General features: G+C 41.1%; 1 protein-coding gene across 3 annotated transcripts in view; it reads right to left on the reverse strand.

The window, feature by feature from the left end:
- The window catches only part of rab3c (RAB3C, member RAS oncogene family), a 157,256-nt gene extending 139,100 nt beyond the window's left edge, over positions 1-18,156 (reverse strand). Inside the window, exons 1-2 of one of the 3 annotated variants that reach the window (XM_033030157.1) lie at positions 17,768-18,156; positions 6,728-6,955 (exon numbers count right to left, since the gene is read on the reverse strand). In XM_033030157.1, the coding sequence (XP_032886048.1) occupies positions 6,728-6,955; positions 17,768-17,785 (246 nt within the window). In that variant the 5' untranslated portion in view covers positions 17,786-18,156. Of the gene's footprint in view, positions 1-6,727; positions 6,956-8,020; positions 8,048-17,100; positions 17,209-17,767 lie in introns of those variants that run through there. The other 2 variants (XM_033030148.1, XM_033030166.1) reach the window with 2 other exon arrangements.
- Between the last annotated feature and the right edge of the window lie 942 nt (positions 18,157-19,098).

A 19,098-nucleotide genomic window follows, 5' to 3' on the forward strand; every position in this document is an offset into this window, starting at 1 on the left:
GCGTGTGTGGGGGGGGGGGGGGAGAGATAGTTAGTGTGTGTGACGCTGCATGCCGCCTCCCCCCCCCCCCCACAACCGCACGTTGGGGGAACAGACCCAACGGGTCTGCAATTGGTCTAGTCTTAATTAAATATTGCCCAGCCATGCCGGTTTTGTAAAAGTGATGGACTGGTCCTCTTATGTTTATGTGTCATGCTCATGATATTGCACCAAGATTATAAAATTGTCCCTTCTGATGTATGCTTTTTTTTTTTTAAAGACAGCAAGCTTGTTCAGTGTTAGATAAACATTTGATGATTAAAACCCAGAATGAAACACTCAGCATGAGGGAATAATTTATCAACACTCAGGAGTTTTTCTGACCATTATCTAAAAAATGTTAACAACTTGAGCCACTGTTACTGATCAATTCTATATGCTTATAATGCATTCTTATTAAATCTAATAAAGTATGTACAACACACAGCAGAATACGTAATAGCAAAACATGCGTCTCTTTACATAATACCTTGTCCCAGCAATTTACTCATTTGACATGAAGAGGTACGATGCACTTAAGCAATGAAAATCCACCCCATCAAATTAGGCAATCAAGCTGTCAATTTAATGACATCCAATTTGACCCATTGCAGGAGACAGCTGGGACTACATTATCATATCAGTGTTCTGATTTTAATCTTTTCACAAAACTGAAAAAGGCAAAGAAAATACACCGACCAGGAAACTTGATCACATCAGCACATCACAATATGTCTTAATTCAATATCACTCACATGTCATAGCTTGCTAATTGTTGATGGATATTACAAGTCTGGATGTTTTCAATTCACTTTGAGCTATAATGTTGGTCAAGAGAGGCCTACTTTCACCCCACTGTTGTAGTTACAGTGCAAATTAAGCATCAGTTTAGAAATGGGCCCCAATCTGATTATGAAAGTAATCCAAATGGGAACTGACTTTAGGGGCCATGTTACCTACTCCTACTTCTATTGCACACGTTTTCCACATTTGATTTAACTCGAATTACAGTGCCCTCCATAATGTTTAGGCCAAAGACCCATCATTTATTTATTTGCCTCAGTACTCCACAATTTGAGATTTGTAATAGAAAAAAAATTACATGTGGTTAAAGGGCACATTGTCAGATTATTAAAAATTTTAAAAGGCCATTTTTATACATTTTGGTTTCACCATTTAGAATTTACAGCAGTGTTTATACATAGTCCCCCCATTTCAGGGCACCATAATGTTTGGGACACAGCAATGTCATGTAAATGAAAGTAGTCATGTTTAGTATTTTGTTGCATTTCCTTTGCAGGCAATGACTGCTTGAAGTCTGCGATTCATGGACATCACCAGTTGCTGGGTGTCTTCTCCGGTGATGCTCTGCCAGGCCTGTATTGCAGCCATCTTTAGCTTATGCTTGTTTTGGCGGCTAGTCCCCTTTAGTTTTCTCTTCAGCATATAAAAGGCATGCTCAATTGGGTTCAGATCAGGTGATTGATTTGGCCACTCAAGAACTTACCATTTTTAGCTTTGAAAAACTCCTTTGTTGCTTTAGCAGTATGTTTGGGATCATTGGCTTGCTGTAGAATGAACCACTGGCAATGAGTTTTGAGGCATTTGTTTGAACTTGAGCAGATAGGATGTGTCTATACACTTCGGAATTCATTCTGCTACTACAATCAGCAGTTGTATCATCAATGAAGATAAGTGAGCCAGTACGTTTAGCAGCCATACATGCCAGACCATAACACCCCCACCATCGTGTTTCACAGATGAGGTGGTATGCTTTGAATCTTGGGCAGTTCCTTCTCTCCTCCATACTTTGCTCTTGCCATCACTCTGATATGTTAATCTCCGTCTCATTTTTTCCAGAACTGTGGTTGCTCTTTTAAGTACTTCTTGGCAAACGGTAACCTGGCCATCCTATTTTTGCAGCTAACCAGTGATTTGCATCTTGCAGTGTAGCCTCTGTATTTCTGTTCGTGAAGTCTTCAGTGGACAGTCGTCATTGACAAATCCACACCATACTCCTGAAGAGTGTTTCTGATCTGTCGGACAGGTGTTTGGGGATTTACCTTTATTATAGAGAGAATTTTTCTGTCATCAGCTGTGGAGGTCTTCCTTAGCCAGCCAGTCCCTTTGCAATTAGTATGCTCGCCAATGCTCTCTTTCTTCTTAATGATGTTCCAAACAGTTGATTTTGGTAAGCCTAATGTTTGGCTGATGTCTCAAACAGTTTTATTCTTGTTTCTCAGTCTCATAATGGCTTCTTTGACTTTCATTGGCACAACTTTGGTCCTCATGTTGATAAACAGCAATAAAAGTTTCTACAGGTGATAGAAAGACTGGAGGAAAGACTAGGTGCTGAGAGCTCTCTCATACCTGCATTAAGGAGGCAATTAAACACACCTGAGCAATTACAAACGCCTGTGAAGCCATGTGTCCCAAACATTATGATGCCCTGAAATGGGAAACTATGTGTAAACACAACTGTAATTTCTACATGGTGAAACAAATATGTATTAAAATGGCCTTTAATAAAATCTGACAATGTGCACTTTAACCACTAGTGATTTTTTTTTGCATTACATATCTCAAATTGTGTACAGAGGCAAATAAATAAATGATTGGGTCTTTGTCCCAATCCTATGGAGGGAACTGTGTTTGAGTCCTTGTCATCTACTTTACACTCCATGTCAGGAATCTGTGTAAAGATTTTAAAGCTTTGCTTAGATGTTAAAAATAACAGCATGTGAAATGCATGACACAATTTTGCAGATAGCAAGGAACTATGTTTTTTTTTCATGAATGATGCATGGTGTTCCAATAATTGAAAACCTAACCAGATTTATTTTTGAATTTTGAGTGTCATAATTGCCATAACAGCACATATTGCCTTCCCCAGCATGACATTTATGAATGTCCTGACCTGAATACAGTGATTACAGACTGAACTGACACCAGAGATTCAATTTACCATTATTTATTCCTAATAATTAACAGTTGTTTCATTGAACGTCAATTCAATGGGAAGAAGAAATGAATCCAAGACACCATTCCATCCATATCCACTGTACAACTAACCCAATACATTTTGCTGGGCAAGGAAATGTTACACTAAAAGGAATTTACAGATCATTTAGTTGTATGCAACCTAAATTACATAGGAGATTAAATGAGGCTCTGGAGTACTTTTAGCAAACACAGTGAGATTGATCGGCTAAACTGTGTTTATTTAAATGCAGGGAATAGAACAGGGAAAGGTGATGAACTTAGAGCCTGGATCAGAGTATAGAATCATGGTGTTGTGGCCATTACAGAGACTAGGTGGTCCAGGAATTGTTTAAGAAAGTTGCAATCACTCGGATGGGATTGTACTATAGCCCCCCCCCGTAGGACCGTACAATATAGAACATAAAACAATGCAGCACAGGAATGGACCCTTTGGCCCACAATGCATGTGCTGAACAAGATGCCCAGCTGAACTGATATCATCTGCCTGCACATGATCCATATCCCTCTAATCCCTGCAGTTCCATGTGCCTTTCTAAAACCCTCAAGATGCCCAGCTGAACTGTCATATCTGCCTCCACCACCAACCCTAACAATGAGTTGCAGGCCCCCCCGCACATTTCTATTAAACTTTCCCTCTCTCACCTTATAGCTATACCTCCAGTGTTTGGGCATCTCCACCCTGGGTAAAAGGTTCTTGCCTTATATATGCCTTTCATAATTGATATTCTAAGAAGTCTCCCCTCCACATCTGATGTTCCAGAGAAAACAATCCAAGTCTGTTCAACTTCCTGTAGCTGAAACCCTCTAATGCAGACAGCATTTTGGTAAACCTCTTCTGCACCCTTTCTTTCACATATTTCCTGTAATAGGGCGACCAGAACTGCATGTCATATTCCAAATGCAGCCTAACTAAGGTCCTATAGAGCTTCACCATGACTTCCTTACTATTGTACTCACTGCCCACAACAATGAAGGCAAACATACCATACGCTTACTTTACCACCCTATCGACGTGCTGCCACCTTTTCTAAGCTATCAACTTGGTCTCTAAGATCCCTCTGCACATCAATGCTGTTATGGGTCCTGCCATTAACTACATACTCTCTCCGTACATTCAATCTCTCAAAATGTAACACCTTGCCCGGATTAAACACCATCTACCATTTCTCCATCCACTTCCACAGCTGATCTATATCCTGCTGTATTTTCTGACAGCCTTTTTCGCAGCCTGCAACGCCTTAAATTTTGGTCTCTTCAGAAACATACTTACCATCCCATCTATATTTACATTTAGATCATTTGTACATATCGCAAATAGCAGAGGTCCCAGCACAAGATGCCTGCGGAACTCCACAGACCTCCAGCCAGAATATCTACCTTCCATCACAACCCTCGGTTCTCTATGAATAAGCCGGTTACAAATCCATATGACTAAGTCATCATGATTCCTATGCATCTTAATCTTCTGGATCAGCCATCCATAGGAGACCTTATCAAAAGCCTTACTAAAATTCATGCATTACACCAACCAACTTTCATCAATCTCCTTTGTCACTACCTCAGAAAACTCAATTGAGTTTGTGAGACACAACCTGCCCTGTATCTACCACCTCTATTACAAACCTTCTGACTCTCACAGCTATCTAGACTACACTTCGTATTACCCTGCCTCCTGCAAAAACTCTATTTCCTACTCCCAATTCCTCCGCCTCCGTCGCATCTGCGCCCAAGATGAGGTGTTCCATATCAAGACATACGAGATGTCCTCATTCTTTAGGGAACAGGTTTTCCCAAATTCTATCATAGACGAGTCCCTCACACGTGCCTCCTGGGTATCCCTTAGCTCCTCCTCCCTCCCAGTTGCAACAGGCACAGAGCCCCCCCCCCCCCTAGTCCTCACCTATCATCCCATCAGCTGTCTCATACAGCACATAATCCACCAAAATTTTCATCACCTCCAACGGGATCTCACGACTATTCACATCTTCCCATGCTCAGCACAGACATTGTTGGTTAAAGGAGCTTTTCCAGTGCTGTGCTGTTTTATGTTCTGCATATATATATAAACTGATTCTACATGTAGTTATAATACATTTGGAAGCCTAGTTATTCTAAATACACAGACCAAGTGAGAAGGTCTCATGCAAGCACAACTCATTGTAAGCTACTCGATATCTGTTATGGCAACCAAAGTTATAAGGGTATCAGTGTAAAACATGCAATTAAAAGAGAGATAAAAGTGTGACTTTGAAATTCTGACAACCAATTATTATACGACTAAATACAATGCTGACTAAACTGGCTATTAAATCAAGCTGATTCAATGTATGAATCTCTTACTCATGGCTCTGTTTCAAATACCATACAATGTTCAGTATAATGTTATGTTTGAGGTTTTAGCATTGTTAAGGAAATATTCTGGACCATTGACTGATGTTACGGGTATCTCAGTGGCAGTGTAACCTGACACAACAGATATTGTCATAATCTGATTGTACACAAAACCAGACAGCACATGCAATCAAAACTCTGTACAGAAAAGGGAAACAACTGTTCCAATAAGGAAATTATCTCATCTATTGGTCTTTACACTTTTATAATGGAATTATCCACTGGCGTCATCTCAACATTGATGATGAGCAGAAACAGGCTATTTGAGCAGCTTTTACTAACATATTGTATCTGGTTCTTTTTGGTTCATTGAAAAATACTCCTATAGCATATTCCTTCAAAATCATCTTTTTATAAATACATTAACACATTTTATAATAAAATAAATATTATTTAAAAAAAACAATCCTATCAGTAAAGTCACACACAGTCAATGATTATTATAATTTTGCCATCATTTCACAAAATACAAGATGATTTCTGCATGACAGAGTCTATCTTTTTCCATCCAATTTTTTAATGAACAAATCATTTATTTCAATGCTGTCCACAAAAAGATGAGTGAAGGTCAATTTGGTCATGTTTCCAATGCAACCAATAGTTAATATACAAATAAATGCCTAAAATAAACCAGTACAATCTTTGCACAGTATATTTTAATCATGTTATTCGAATACGATTCCCTAAAGTGTGTCTTTAAATAGAGGCTAGAAAAGAGAAGACAAGTAGGGAATCACAGAAGTACATCGCAAAATAATTAAAAATACTTTTTTCATTCTTGAGAGCACCTGATGACGGTGAAACCTGAAAAAAGGGTGGCTTATCCAAAATCAAGAGCGACTACAAATTTGAAAGAAAATAACCTTTGGATTTCTGTCCCTAACTGCCATCTCCAGACTTTCTACATGATCTCTTCAAACCAGTTTTAGTTAATGCCCTTCTGTACAGAATCACCATTTAGCCTTTATTATGCTAAATTATTCAGACTTGAGTTACAAATATTTTTTAGCTATTTGGTGAACTAAAACTACCAGAGATTTTATTTATTAGATCAATGTAAAGATCGGGAGGGAGGAGAACACACAGTCGACATCACTCCTTTCAGCAACTAAATAAGTGCACCCAATTTATTTATATTTCAGAGAAAACAGCATAACCTTTACGACTGCCAATTTAAAGCATCCATTGAATTTAAAAATGAAAGAATTCTAAACTGATTCATAGCAAACTGAGATGCATGAAAAATTCCAACTGAGTTGATAGATACATGAAAAATTGAAGAAGCCTAAAACAAAAATCATATGCATTAACTTACCCAAATTTGCAACTTAATCCTTTTCTCATTCCTGAAGACGGTCTTTACCTTGAAGTCAATACCAACGGTGCTTACAAAGGCAGATGTAAACGAATCATCAGCATAGCGGAAGAGAAACGACGTTTTCCCAACACTGCTGTTGCCAATGATCAGTAGCTTAAACATGTAGTCAAAGTTCTGGTCAGCTGTGTCCTTCTGAACAAATCGAGAATCCTGTGTCGATGCCATCTGGAATACAGAGTACCTTCAAATAATACATTCGCCGCAAACATACACATCAAATAAATATTTTGAACAAGAATTATGTCAAAGATTCATAAATAATTAGAGGTAGCTAAATTAAAATAATACATGTCATCATGTCGAGTCTTTCTGCTGACTGGTTAGCACGCAACAAGAAGCTTTTTACTGTACCTCGGTACACGTGACACCAACTAAGCTAAACTAAACATGGCTGTGTTATATCGCAATTACCAGTAAGCAGCCAGGGATACAATTCTGGAATTTACCGAAAAATATACTGCTGTTGAAAGTTTAGTTAAACTCTCAGCAATTTAACAAAATGGTGGCAAACTTTATCCCAGTTTCCTCTGTAGCAAATCATTTTCTCTGAACTGGTACCATCATTCGTGAGAAACTAATAATGTGATCAATGACACTATCAACTGGGCACCGTTGCAATTAAAATACAGCGGTCCCTGAAATTAAAATACAGTGCTCCCATACAGCTCCTTCAGTTGGTGCTGGATAAAAGCTGGTCCATCAACAGTGAAACATCACAAGGACTATCAAGGACATCTGCAGAAACTAAGGTGAAAGGATGCAGGCTTCTGACATCCACAGACGAACCAGGTGTGGGGGAATTGCCGAGAACAAAGGGGAACCCAGCGTGGGAGGGCCGCAGAGGACAAAGGGGAACCCAGCGTGGGGTGGCTGGCTTTACTGGGGTCAAGGGTGCAGGTGGTTCTTTCGGCCTACGCCGATGAAGTCCTTTTGATGTTCACCGACCCTGTTGACCTGCAGAGGATGTGTGAGTGCCAGAATGTTTTCTCAGCTGCATCCTCCGCCAGGATCAACTGGGGGAAGTGTTCTGGTCTCTTGGTGGGTCAGTGGCAAGTGGACTCCCTGCCGGAGGAGATGACAGCTTATGCGTGGAGCACCACGCACCTTCTCTACCTGGGGGTCTACCTGAGTCCTACTGAGGGGGCTTGGCCTGCGAACTGGAGGGAGTTGAAGGCTAAAGTCGTTGCCCGGCTAGGGCGTTGGTCAGGCCTCCTTGGCGTGCTCTCTTACCGGGGTGAGCATTGGTCATAAACCAGCTGGTGGCTCTATGTTGTGGTACTGGCTGGCCACTCTGGTCCCGCCCACTTTATTTGTCACCATGATCCAGAGGAGGTTGATGAACTTCTTCTGGGGAGAGAAGAATCAATGGGTCTCTGCAGGGATTCTGAGTCTCCTGTTGAAGGAGGGCGGTCAGGTGCTGGTTTGTGTCCGTACCCAGGTGGCGGCTCTCTGTCTTAGAACCCTGTGGAGGTATATGTATTCCGAGTGTCCTCATAGATGGCACGCGCTGGCGACGTATTATTTCCGCCAGAGTTCCTGCCTCCAGGAGGGTACACTGCTCCCGGTAGCGGGCATCAGTCGACACACTAGGCGGGAGTTACCTGACTTTTATCGAGATATACTTAAAGCCAGAAATCTGTTCACCTTCAGCCAGGGCGCTTCTCCACAGGGGGCGTTGTGGCTGCAAGGATGACTGGTCCTCACCCTGTCACGGTGGGTATTGATGGAGAGGAGTGAGCGTGGAGCGATTCCGGCCAAGCTTACCCCCGCTCCGTCGGAATTGCTCATAGGACCTATGGCCCGGGTCCTTACCCGAGAGCCAGCCGCACGCAACATGTGCCGCCTTTCCAAGTTGCTGTTCCGTGACGCGGAGAGGCGTGTACTGTACAGGCTGCTCCTGCACACTCTGCACCTCCTCACCCTTGTCTTCCTTCCAGACACGCCCTGGCGGTCCGTGTTACCACCTGACGGCAGGAGTGGTCCTCACTGGAGATCTCTCTATAAGGGATTCCTCCCCATTTACATCAGGGATCTGGGGTGGAGAGTACTGTACATGGCTGTGGCTTGTAACAGGTACTTGAGCCGGTTGACGGACTCGCCAGCCACCAGGCACTTCTGCGGCGAAGAGACCGCATTCCATTTGTACATGCAGTGTGAGAGGTTGCAGCCCCTGTTCGACTATCTGAAGAGGCTTTTCCTCAAATTTTGGCTACATTTTAGCCCCACACTCCTGATATTTGGGCATCCGGTACAGAGGGGGGAAGGTCGGGAGGGAGGGGGAGGGGGGGATCTCCCTGTCCTTCTGCTCCTGGGCCTGGCCAAGATGGCCATTCGCGGGTCCAGGCAGCGGTTAGTAGACGGCCGCACCAGGGTTGACTGCCTGCCCCTTTTCCGGGCCCACATCCGTGCCCGCGTGTCCCTGGAGAGGGAACATGCGGTGTCCACGGGGACTTTGGAGGCCTTCCGTGAATGCTGGACGCCGCGGGAGGTTGAGTGTTTTGTTGATAAAGTTGGGGTTATATCAATTTGATGATCATTAGTTCGTAAAACTGTCAACATAGGCAGTCTTTTATTGTGCTAATTTGTATATTTATTTTTATTTTTTTGAATAAAAGTATTTGTATAATAAAAGCGGGGGGTGGGGGGGCCGCAGAGCACAAAGGGGGACCATCGAGGACTAAATGGAAAACTATGCAACTTTGTCAGCACCCTATATGTGGCGACTCTTTGCAAACCTTCGGTATGCAAAACAAAGAATCTCACTGTGACATGTCATATGTGATAATTAAGTATAATTCATTCAATCTAAAATGTTTCATTTTAAAATCTTCTTGGTGTACCTGCCTCAACCACCTCATCATCTGGTACTATACACGCAATTCCCTCTGCATGTAAAACCTGCCACACATATCCCCTTTAAATATTCACACCTTAAATCTATACCCTCTAATATTAGATGCCCCAATCCACGTAAGAAGACTGTGACCATTCACATTATCCATGTCTCTCATATTATAAACCTGAATAAGATCACCACACAGCCTCATTCAACCTCAATAAGGCCTCCCTTCTTCCTTCAACCTATCTAGTCTCTCCTCAAGAGGCAATAACCTCAAGTCATCAATCCATCCATCCAATATCTGCGAATCTTTGTTACACCATCTCTAGCTTTATCATATCCTTCTCAGAGTAGTTATACAAATGTTGGTTAGCCCAACACTGTGAACTGCATACTATATTCCAAGTGCGGCCCAACCAACATTTTGTACACTGTAACATGTCTCAACTCTTGTACTGAATGCCTCGGTCCATAAAGTCAAGCATGTCATACGCCTTTTTCACCATCCTGTTTGTTACCATTTTTATGAAACAATGTACTTGTACCCCGAGGTCTTTGTGTTCAACAGCACTCGCCAGGACCTTGCCATTTATTGTATGTCCTGAATTAAATTCCAAAAATGCATCACTTCATACTTGTCTGACTTAAATCCCATCTGCCATTCCTTTCACAATTTTCCCAGTTGGTTAGTTGACCTTTTTTGGTGTTTTCTGCAAACATACATTCTCCTCCAAATCATTAATATATGTGACAAACCACAGGGAACCCAGCACTATCCCTACAGAACATCATTGATCACAGGTGAAAACAACAATCCACGACCGCCCTTTGCCTTCCACCATCAAGGCAATTTGGTATCCAAGTGGCTAGCACACACTCCATAATCCTTTGGACCAATCCACCATTGTGATCTTGTCAAAGCACTTGCTAAAATCCATGTCACAGAGAAGACCATGTAGACAGTGTCTACCACCCTGTCCTCATCTATCCTCTTGCTCATCTCCAAAATACTCAATAACATTTCTCTAAAATGATTTGTCCACACATAAAGCCCTGTTGACTATCTCTAATCCATTCCTGCTTTTCCAGTAGCTTTCCCATCACTGATGTTAAGATCATCTGCCTGTGGTATCCTGGTTTGTCCTTGCAGCCCTTCCAGAATGCACCTGCATTCTAACGTTAAATGAATCATATTTAATGAGTCATCCTCCTGTCTTCCGGTAACTTACAAATTACTAATCGAAGACAGTTTTCAATTTCAAAAGTTTCAATAGATTTAGCAATGAATCATAAGATCCTGTTAGTTTTCTGAATTATTTGCACCTGCATCCTAACGTTAAATGAATCATGTTGTAGAACAGCCAGATCCCTCTGTATTTTAATCTGCACTTCCTCTGCAATCTCTCAGAATTATTTGTATTTGGAAAGATAACATGATCCTTTATTTTTCCTGACAAGTAGAAATTTTCAAATGTTCCCACATTATATTCCATTTGTTAGGCCTTTGTTGAGTGTCGGGTTTTATTTGATTAGCAAAGCAACCAGGAGCTGAAGGAATCTTGTAGTGCATTTGGTGGGTAAGATCTGGAATACACTGTTCAAAGGACAGAGGAAGTAGACTCAATACGAAAAAATAAATTCAAAATTGAGTTTACTGGAGAAAAATATTTTTTAAAGATAAGCAGCAGACTTGGTTTAATTTGGATAGCACTTTCAAAGCCAGCAAAAGTGCAATGAGATGAATAACTTATTTCCACGCTGTTTGATTACATATGCAATATATTTATAAGATCAGATTGTAACCTTTTTTTTTCTACATGGAGATATTCCAGCAACTAGCATCGGTTTTTTTTTTAAACCGTCCCCATCTACAATAGATGTTTAAATAAAAAGTAATCTTTTGAGTAACTTGCAATTAATTCGATAATCCACTGTATTGCATTTCTAACTATATCCACAGTCCTCAGGCAATGCTGCCTTTCATAGGATCGAAAGCCATGAAGCTCAAGTGAAGAGTATGATGGAATACTGTCCATTTACTTCTTCACCACCAGCCATTTGATCTTGGACACTCCACCACTATCAACATCCACTACCTTCATCATTAGTGCACTGTGGATGCAGTACCACCTGCAAAATTAAAGGACATCGGTAAAACCTCCTTCACCACAATGGACAAATGCAAGAACCGCTTGGGAAAGCTTTGATCTGCAGCCTTCCAAGTCACACACCATCCTGGTTTGGAGGTATCACCATTCTTTCATTATTATTGGGTAAGAAAGCAAAGAGATGAGGAAGAGGAGTGAAGAGAGGGACAATAATTTTTCAGCTTAAAGAAGGAAGTGATAGGCTGAATGGGCATTAGTAGTTGATAAAAACACAAATGGGAAGGAACAAAGAAAGGGAGTGGAAAACAGAATGGAGAGCTAGGGGATGAAGAGACGAACATGGTGAAGCATATGTACACAACAGTAAAATGGAAACTGACACATTTACTTTCTCATTATATCTGTGCCAACTACAGTCAGCAATTCCAATATATGCACAAAGAGCACTTTGAAAACTAAACAGTCAGATTCCCAGTTCAATGCTGTAAAAGCAATAAACAGGCAGCAGGCTGGAGAGAAATGCTGAATGGGAGCTGGAGTAGTCCACATCCTCTTCTGTCTGTGATTCCATGCTCAGAGATTATGGTTTGTGTGCATTATAACTCACCACACCTGCCATTTCTTCATATTTCTTATTATGCTAGCCTGGCATACATTTCATTGACGACTTAGTTAGAAAAAGAGGAATATAGAAAATAGGTGCAGGAGTAGGCCATTCAGCCATTCGGCCATTCAAGCCAGCACCACCATTCAATATGATCATGGCTGATCATCCAAATGCAGTACTCCATTCCTGCTTTCTCCCCATAGCCCTTGATTTGGTTAGCCCTAGTTGACCTAAAATTGATGAATTGCAAGGGATAGTTCCCAAGTCTACCGCTTTTATGTAAAATAGAGCTATCTTAATTCAGTTAGACTCCAACTACAAAATTCCCTTGGTCTAGATTCACGCAGAGGAAGTAATTTCTCCACATCCAATCCTATAAAATCACTTTGTTTTAAAAAACCTCAATTCATTTCCCTTCTTTCCTGAATGAAATATAATATTTAACCAACACATCTCTGTCATTTAACCTTTTTTTAGCACAGTATCATTCTGATATTTTCTGTTTTGCACTCCTTTAACACAAATGTACCTTTTCCTTCAAGCCCAAATTTGATTAATCATAGTCATGAACAGGCCCTTTGGCCCAACTTGCCTGCACCGACCAACATGTCCCATTCACACATCCTGGTTGCCTGCATTTGGCCCATATTTCTCAAAGCCTATCCTATCCATGTACCTGTCTAACTTTTTCTGAAACGCTACAATAATACTTTCCTCAACTACCTCCTCTAGCATCTTTGTGTAAAGGTTACCCCTCAGTTTCCTAATAAATCTTTCCCCTCTCACCTTAAACCTATGTTCTCTGTTGTTGATTCACTTACTCTGGGCAAGGGGGTCTGTGCGTTTACCCGATCTATTCCTCTCCTGATTTTGATCACTTCTGTAAGATCATCCCACATCCTCCTGCGCTCCAAGGAATAGTGTCCTTGCCAGCTCAACCTCTCGCTCAGGCACTCAAGTCATGGCAACATCTCATAAATCTTCTCTGCGCCCTTTCCAACTTGACATCTTTCCTATAACATGGTGCACAAAACTGACAACAATACTGTAAATGAGGCATCCCCAGAATCTTTTGTAACTGCAACATGACCTCCCAACTTATTCTCAATATTCTGACTGATGAAGGCCAATGTGCCGAGAGCCCTTTTGACCACCCTACCTACGTGTGACACTACTTTCATGGAAATATGTACCTGCACTCCTAGACCTCTCTGCTATACAACACTCCCCAGAGCCCTACCATTCACTGTATAGGCCATGCCCATGCTAGACCAAAATGCAACACCTCATATTTCACTGTATTAAATTTCATCAACCATTCCACAGCCAACCTACCCAATCGATCAAGATCCTGCTGCAATATTTGGTAACCATCTTCACTATCTACAATATCACCCACTTTTGTGCCATCTGAAAATTTCGCTAATTGGGCCTTACACATTCCCATCCAAATCATTGACATAGATGACAAACAGCAATGGGCCCAGCACAGAACCCTGAGGCACACCACTAATCACAGGCCTCCAGTCCGAAAAGCAACCTTCCACCATCACCATCTTCCATCCATGAAGCCAATTTTCTATTCATTCAGCTATCTCTCCTTGGATTCCATCGATCTAATCTTCCAGAGCAGCATGCCATGCAGAACCTTGTCGAATGCCTTGCTGAAATCCATATGAACAACATCTACAGCTGTGCCCTCATCAACCTTTTTGGTTACATCTTCAAAAAACGCAATCAGATTTGTGTCACATGAACTCCCACGTATAAAACCATGCTGATTATTCCAAATCAGTCCCTGTCCATCTAAATGTATTTATATCTTATCCCTCAGGATATTCTCCAGTAACCTTCCAACCACAGATGTTAGGCTCACTGGCTTACAGTGCCCAGGCTTTTCCTTGTAGCTATTCTTGAATAGAAGCACAATAGTAGCCACCCTCGTCTTATGGCACCTCACCATTAAATAACAACTTGTACATTTCAGCCAGGGCACCTGAAAATTTACTGCTAGCTTCCCACAATGTCCTTGGATATATCCAATCTGTCCTTGGAGATTTGTCTACCTTCACACCCATCAGGACCTTCAGCACCTCGTGAACCGTAATACTGACTGCTGTCAAGACACTTCCATCGATTGCTGCAAATACCCTATTCCTCATGTCTTTCGTCACTGTAAAAACAGAGGAGATACACTTGTTGTGGACCTTGCCCATCTCCTGTGGCTCCATGCAGAGTTGACCGCTTTGATTCCCGAGGGGTCCCACTCTCTCTCTGATGTGTGTCCCAGATGAGGTTTGACCAAGGCATGATACCATAATGCATGATTTTCTCAGTGAAATACAAGCAGAAAATGCTAGACATATTCAATCGGTTAGGCAGCCATCGTGGAGTGAAAAACTGTCAAAATTTCATTAAATCTGTTCTTTCTCACCATAAATTTTGTGTGATATAATGAACATTTCCAATATTTTTCCTTTTTATTACTGTCCAGTATCCACAATGTTTTTCTTGAACATAATTAACCCTCTGTTGCATTCAATACAGACATAAGGGATTGAGGAGGAGATGGGAATTTCAGGAAAAAGTATTGAGACTAAAGGAAAAGAGGTAACAGGAAATGGGATGGAGTAAGTGCAAATGATCATTCTCCACAGTACATTGTTCAGCAACAGAAAAATCAAAGCCTTCCGGGAAATAAAGCAGTAAGAACGAAATGCACAGATAGAAGTGAGACTTAATGTCACGAAGTTCCAACAAAATATCCTTGGGCTCTCCTATAATATTTGGGTATTTTTTCAGATGATTTTCCCCATTCCCCATCCACCTAATAGATTTTCAGAGGAAGGCAGCAAAGCAAGTATAAGAGCTGTTGGCAGAAGACTGCAACTCACAGGGGCTCTAACATTTTACACCCGCAGTAGAAGTAAACACTATGCTTTTCAATCATTTAAACTTTTCTGACAATATTGCCATGGGTGCCTCCTTCAACACCCTATCCAAGCCTTCGTTATTCCCATCATCCCAGAATAGCTTTACAACAAAGGATTAACCTACTGGCACCTGATATCCACAGCATCCATCTTCTATCAAGAGACATTGCCCAGCAATAAAAAAGGGAGCAATGAAAATATGAAAGGACATGGATCTAAGGTGGTAAAATGGTGTTCATTTTGATAATGTAACTGAATGACAAATAGTATGAACTACTCTTATTTTTATGACCAGATGATAATTTCCCGTTTACATCACAGGGTCAATGAGGATAAATGCTCACCAAGCTAATTAAACATGGTCCAATTTCAGTGTGGCACCATCTGGAATGTAATGTCAAATGTTGTAATGGATGGTGCATTCGTAAATGCAATCATTCTGGGAGGCAAGAGACTGATTCTGTCATTTCTTTATCTTTGACTTTTATAATTTACTTAAAGGATAACATCGTGATATATCCTAGAATAGCTTAAACTATAAGAGAGAAATAACGTTAAATTGATGCTAGCCATTCTACCAGTGCTTAGCCGGAATATTTTCTGTGCAGAAATACCTTTTGTCTTGTAGCTAGGATGGAGAGCGTTGGATAGCTACACGACACATTGTCTATTATATAAACTGCTTATAGGACAAGAATTAGAACATTTCTGCAACTTGTAATAGCAGATAGTATCATTTAGGGTCCACTACTACTAATTCAATTAGTCCTGGCAATTTAACCAAATGTAACTGTTAAACATAAACCTTCTTACAATTTAAAGTTTCCAAGAACTTATGTAAATTCCATTGTGTGCCAATTCAACAAAACATTTTTCCCAAATTGTGTAACAAACAAAAGTATATGTTTCAATTATTTAGTCAGTGGCACATTAAAATATTGAGAATGGTCCACAGAATAGTTTTCTAACATCATAGCAATTTTGTTTTGAAATTGGATTTTAATACAGAAATTAAATATGCTACAGTTCTGTAAAACTTGATTTCAGGACAAAATATAGACAAACATATTTATTATTCCACTTGATAATGATAGTCTCAGAATGTAGGCTGCTCAGATTGGAAATCGTTTAAACTCTAATTTTACCAGAATAAATCTAATGGATTTCAAAACGTGCAGAATATCCTTTCGTTGGAATTTGCGTCCCATTTCATTAACGATTGCACACCAATATACGAAAAAGTCGGTACATTCAAGTCAAATGGATGTGCTTCCTACACTGCAGCTCAGACATCTTGGTAACTGACTGTACCGCCCAAATTAATTGCAAGAAAAATGCATACGATTATTATGAGAGACAATGTCCAAATAGTAACCAAATAGTACAAATTAATTAAGCAATCCCGATGCAGAAATTCATCTGTCATCACAATTTCGTCCACCTTCTGGTCATATTCCTTCGATCTGAGCAGCTCTTAAACGCTATAAGATATTTAACACCCATCGACGGAGGATTTCGGTCTCGGAGAAAAAGGTTGTTCATATTTCAAAAATAACATCTATCTCAACGCGAGCATGTGAAATCCTTGCAACTGAACAACTCCAATTGACAAGAAGAACTGTGAAATAGACCGATTTATTTGGGAAAACCTTACAAATTGTGTCTTCGCGCAAGTTATTGTCATTATGTTTAAAATGTTGCATTTGCGATCAGGATCGATGTGAGTGAGCTTCCTTGGCGTTTATAAAGCAAGGAGGGAAAGGGTTTATCTGGTCGGCGTTTGCATTTGCCATCTGGTGCGTGATGTGAGATGTTGTACAGACCTGCATTGGTGCTTCGTGCCTCATGCTGCCGGAGCCTGTGCTGAAAGCCGAGCGAGCACAACGAGCCGCTTCCCTCCCGCTGCCACCCACTTTTGTATTGGCACCACGCCCGAGTTGCGCATGTGCGATTGCTGCAGCGCACTCTGGGACCTGTAGTCATCTTGTATCGCGGCCGTCTCTGGACAATGGGAGAAAATAACTTGTCCCCCAACCGACTACAACTCCCGGCACACCTGCCCGTGTAACAGCCGTGGAGAACAGGCTGCAAGCTCGGATGCGAGCAGCGATGCTTTCCTTGCATCTTGTGGCATCGACCTGCGGAACCAATCTGACGGAAATTTTGCAAAGCGTTGCTATACCTAAAAATAATGATTCGGTGTGCATAAAGTCAGCTGCTATGTGTTTTATTAAAAATACTTACATCCTTGGTAAAATATGTTGTGCTGAAATAAACCATGTGGAATATCATTAAGGTGTGCGTGAAGAAAATTGATTTTGTACTTATTTAAAGACAGTGTGGTTAAGTGTAGTTAAGGGGAAAGCAAATAATCTGATTATTTGTCGCGAAATTTCCCAAGAATGCGAAAGACCACAGCCTTTTCTGATATTACGGAAACTCGGCCTTTAAAGAGGAAGCCCGTGAGTATAGTTACAAGCAATGCCTCACCTTCCCATACAGTTCCATTCAATCCCGTAATTTAAAAAAAAAATGTGGGTAAGAGGATAAACAGATCAGGAAAAGTAGTTGGCTGGTGCTTTAGCTGGCAGTTCGCGGCGAGGCATGTACATGGATTCTCATTCCAGTCTCGGTGTGTGAGCTACGAGTTGTTGGCACTGAGCGCTGTAAGTACAGGAGAAAGCAGACGGCACATCAGGATCCGCGTGTCTTCCTGCTGCGATGCCCAACACAAGCCTGTCGACTAGTTTCTGCCGTGCTAGGTGTCCTTTGTCTACAGAGGAAATGTTTATTATAGCAGATTAACGGACAGCATAGGAGGATAATTTGGGCTGGGTGTGGCCAAAACTTCATGGGAAAGGAACTGTTAAAAAAGAACTTGGTTCCCATTTCTCTCCCGTTTCACCTTACCTTTAATTAGTGGCAGCCGCAGTTTTTTTATTTATGAACAGCCGCCTAGCTATATCTATCTGTCAGAGGACGCGCGGCTGTTCGGTCTGTTACGGGCGGGACTTTCATCGGTCATCAGTGGGTCAAGGCAATGAAATTCCAGGCTAATCAATGAACGGGGAATTCAACCACGGCCTCAGCTGATTGATTGGATTCCCCGAATAGATAAAACTCCTCACAATTAATAGCAGTGCAGCTTTCATATTTTTTCTTATTTGTTAAAATAAATATTAAATCCGAGAAATTATTCGATTATGTTATTCGATTGTTTGGATGAGCCGCAAGTCTATTTTTTCATGTAAGCTTTATTGAAACAAATGCATTGTTATGATTTGTGTTTTGTTACTGTATTGATACTAGGTTATAATTTATTAATGTGCCTGAGATTCTTAATAATCAAGAGACGGCGATGTGCGGCCGTCAGGCCGATCAGATCTGGGCCTCGCGGATCATAGCAGCGAGAAATTGTCAAACAGCGGACGAACCGCAGGCAGCGATTGATGTCAAACGTTGTCAGAGATCAAACGCAGTGAACTGCGAAGTACAGGAGCAATGATTATTAACTCGACACAAAAAGCAGTTTCATATTTCCAATCGAGCAGTACATTATACATCGGGAAAATACATTTATTGTTTAGTATTGAACTTAGGAAAAGTAAATTCAGATGAAGACTATTAAAAAGAATAATAACGTTGTTTACATTTCGAAATCGTGGGGAAATTTTTGCTTTGCTATGGCAACTAAATGCAAATATGCAAGCAGACCAAACACCGCAACACTCATATGGTTATCGTGTTTCTTCTGTGTTCCCGCAATAAATAAAATTACGACGGAATGGTTCCCACTGTGAAACGGTGGCGATCACTTTCAA

This window comes from Amblyraja radiata, chromosome 1, assembly GCF_010909765.2.
Source record: "Amblyraja radiata isolate CabotCenter1 chromosome 1, sAmbRad1.1.pri, whole genome shotgun sequence".
Lineage (NCBI taxonomy): Eukaryota > Metazoa > Chordata > Chondrichthyes > Rajiformes > Rajidae > Amblyraja > Amblyraja radiata.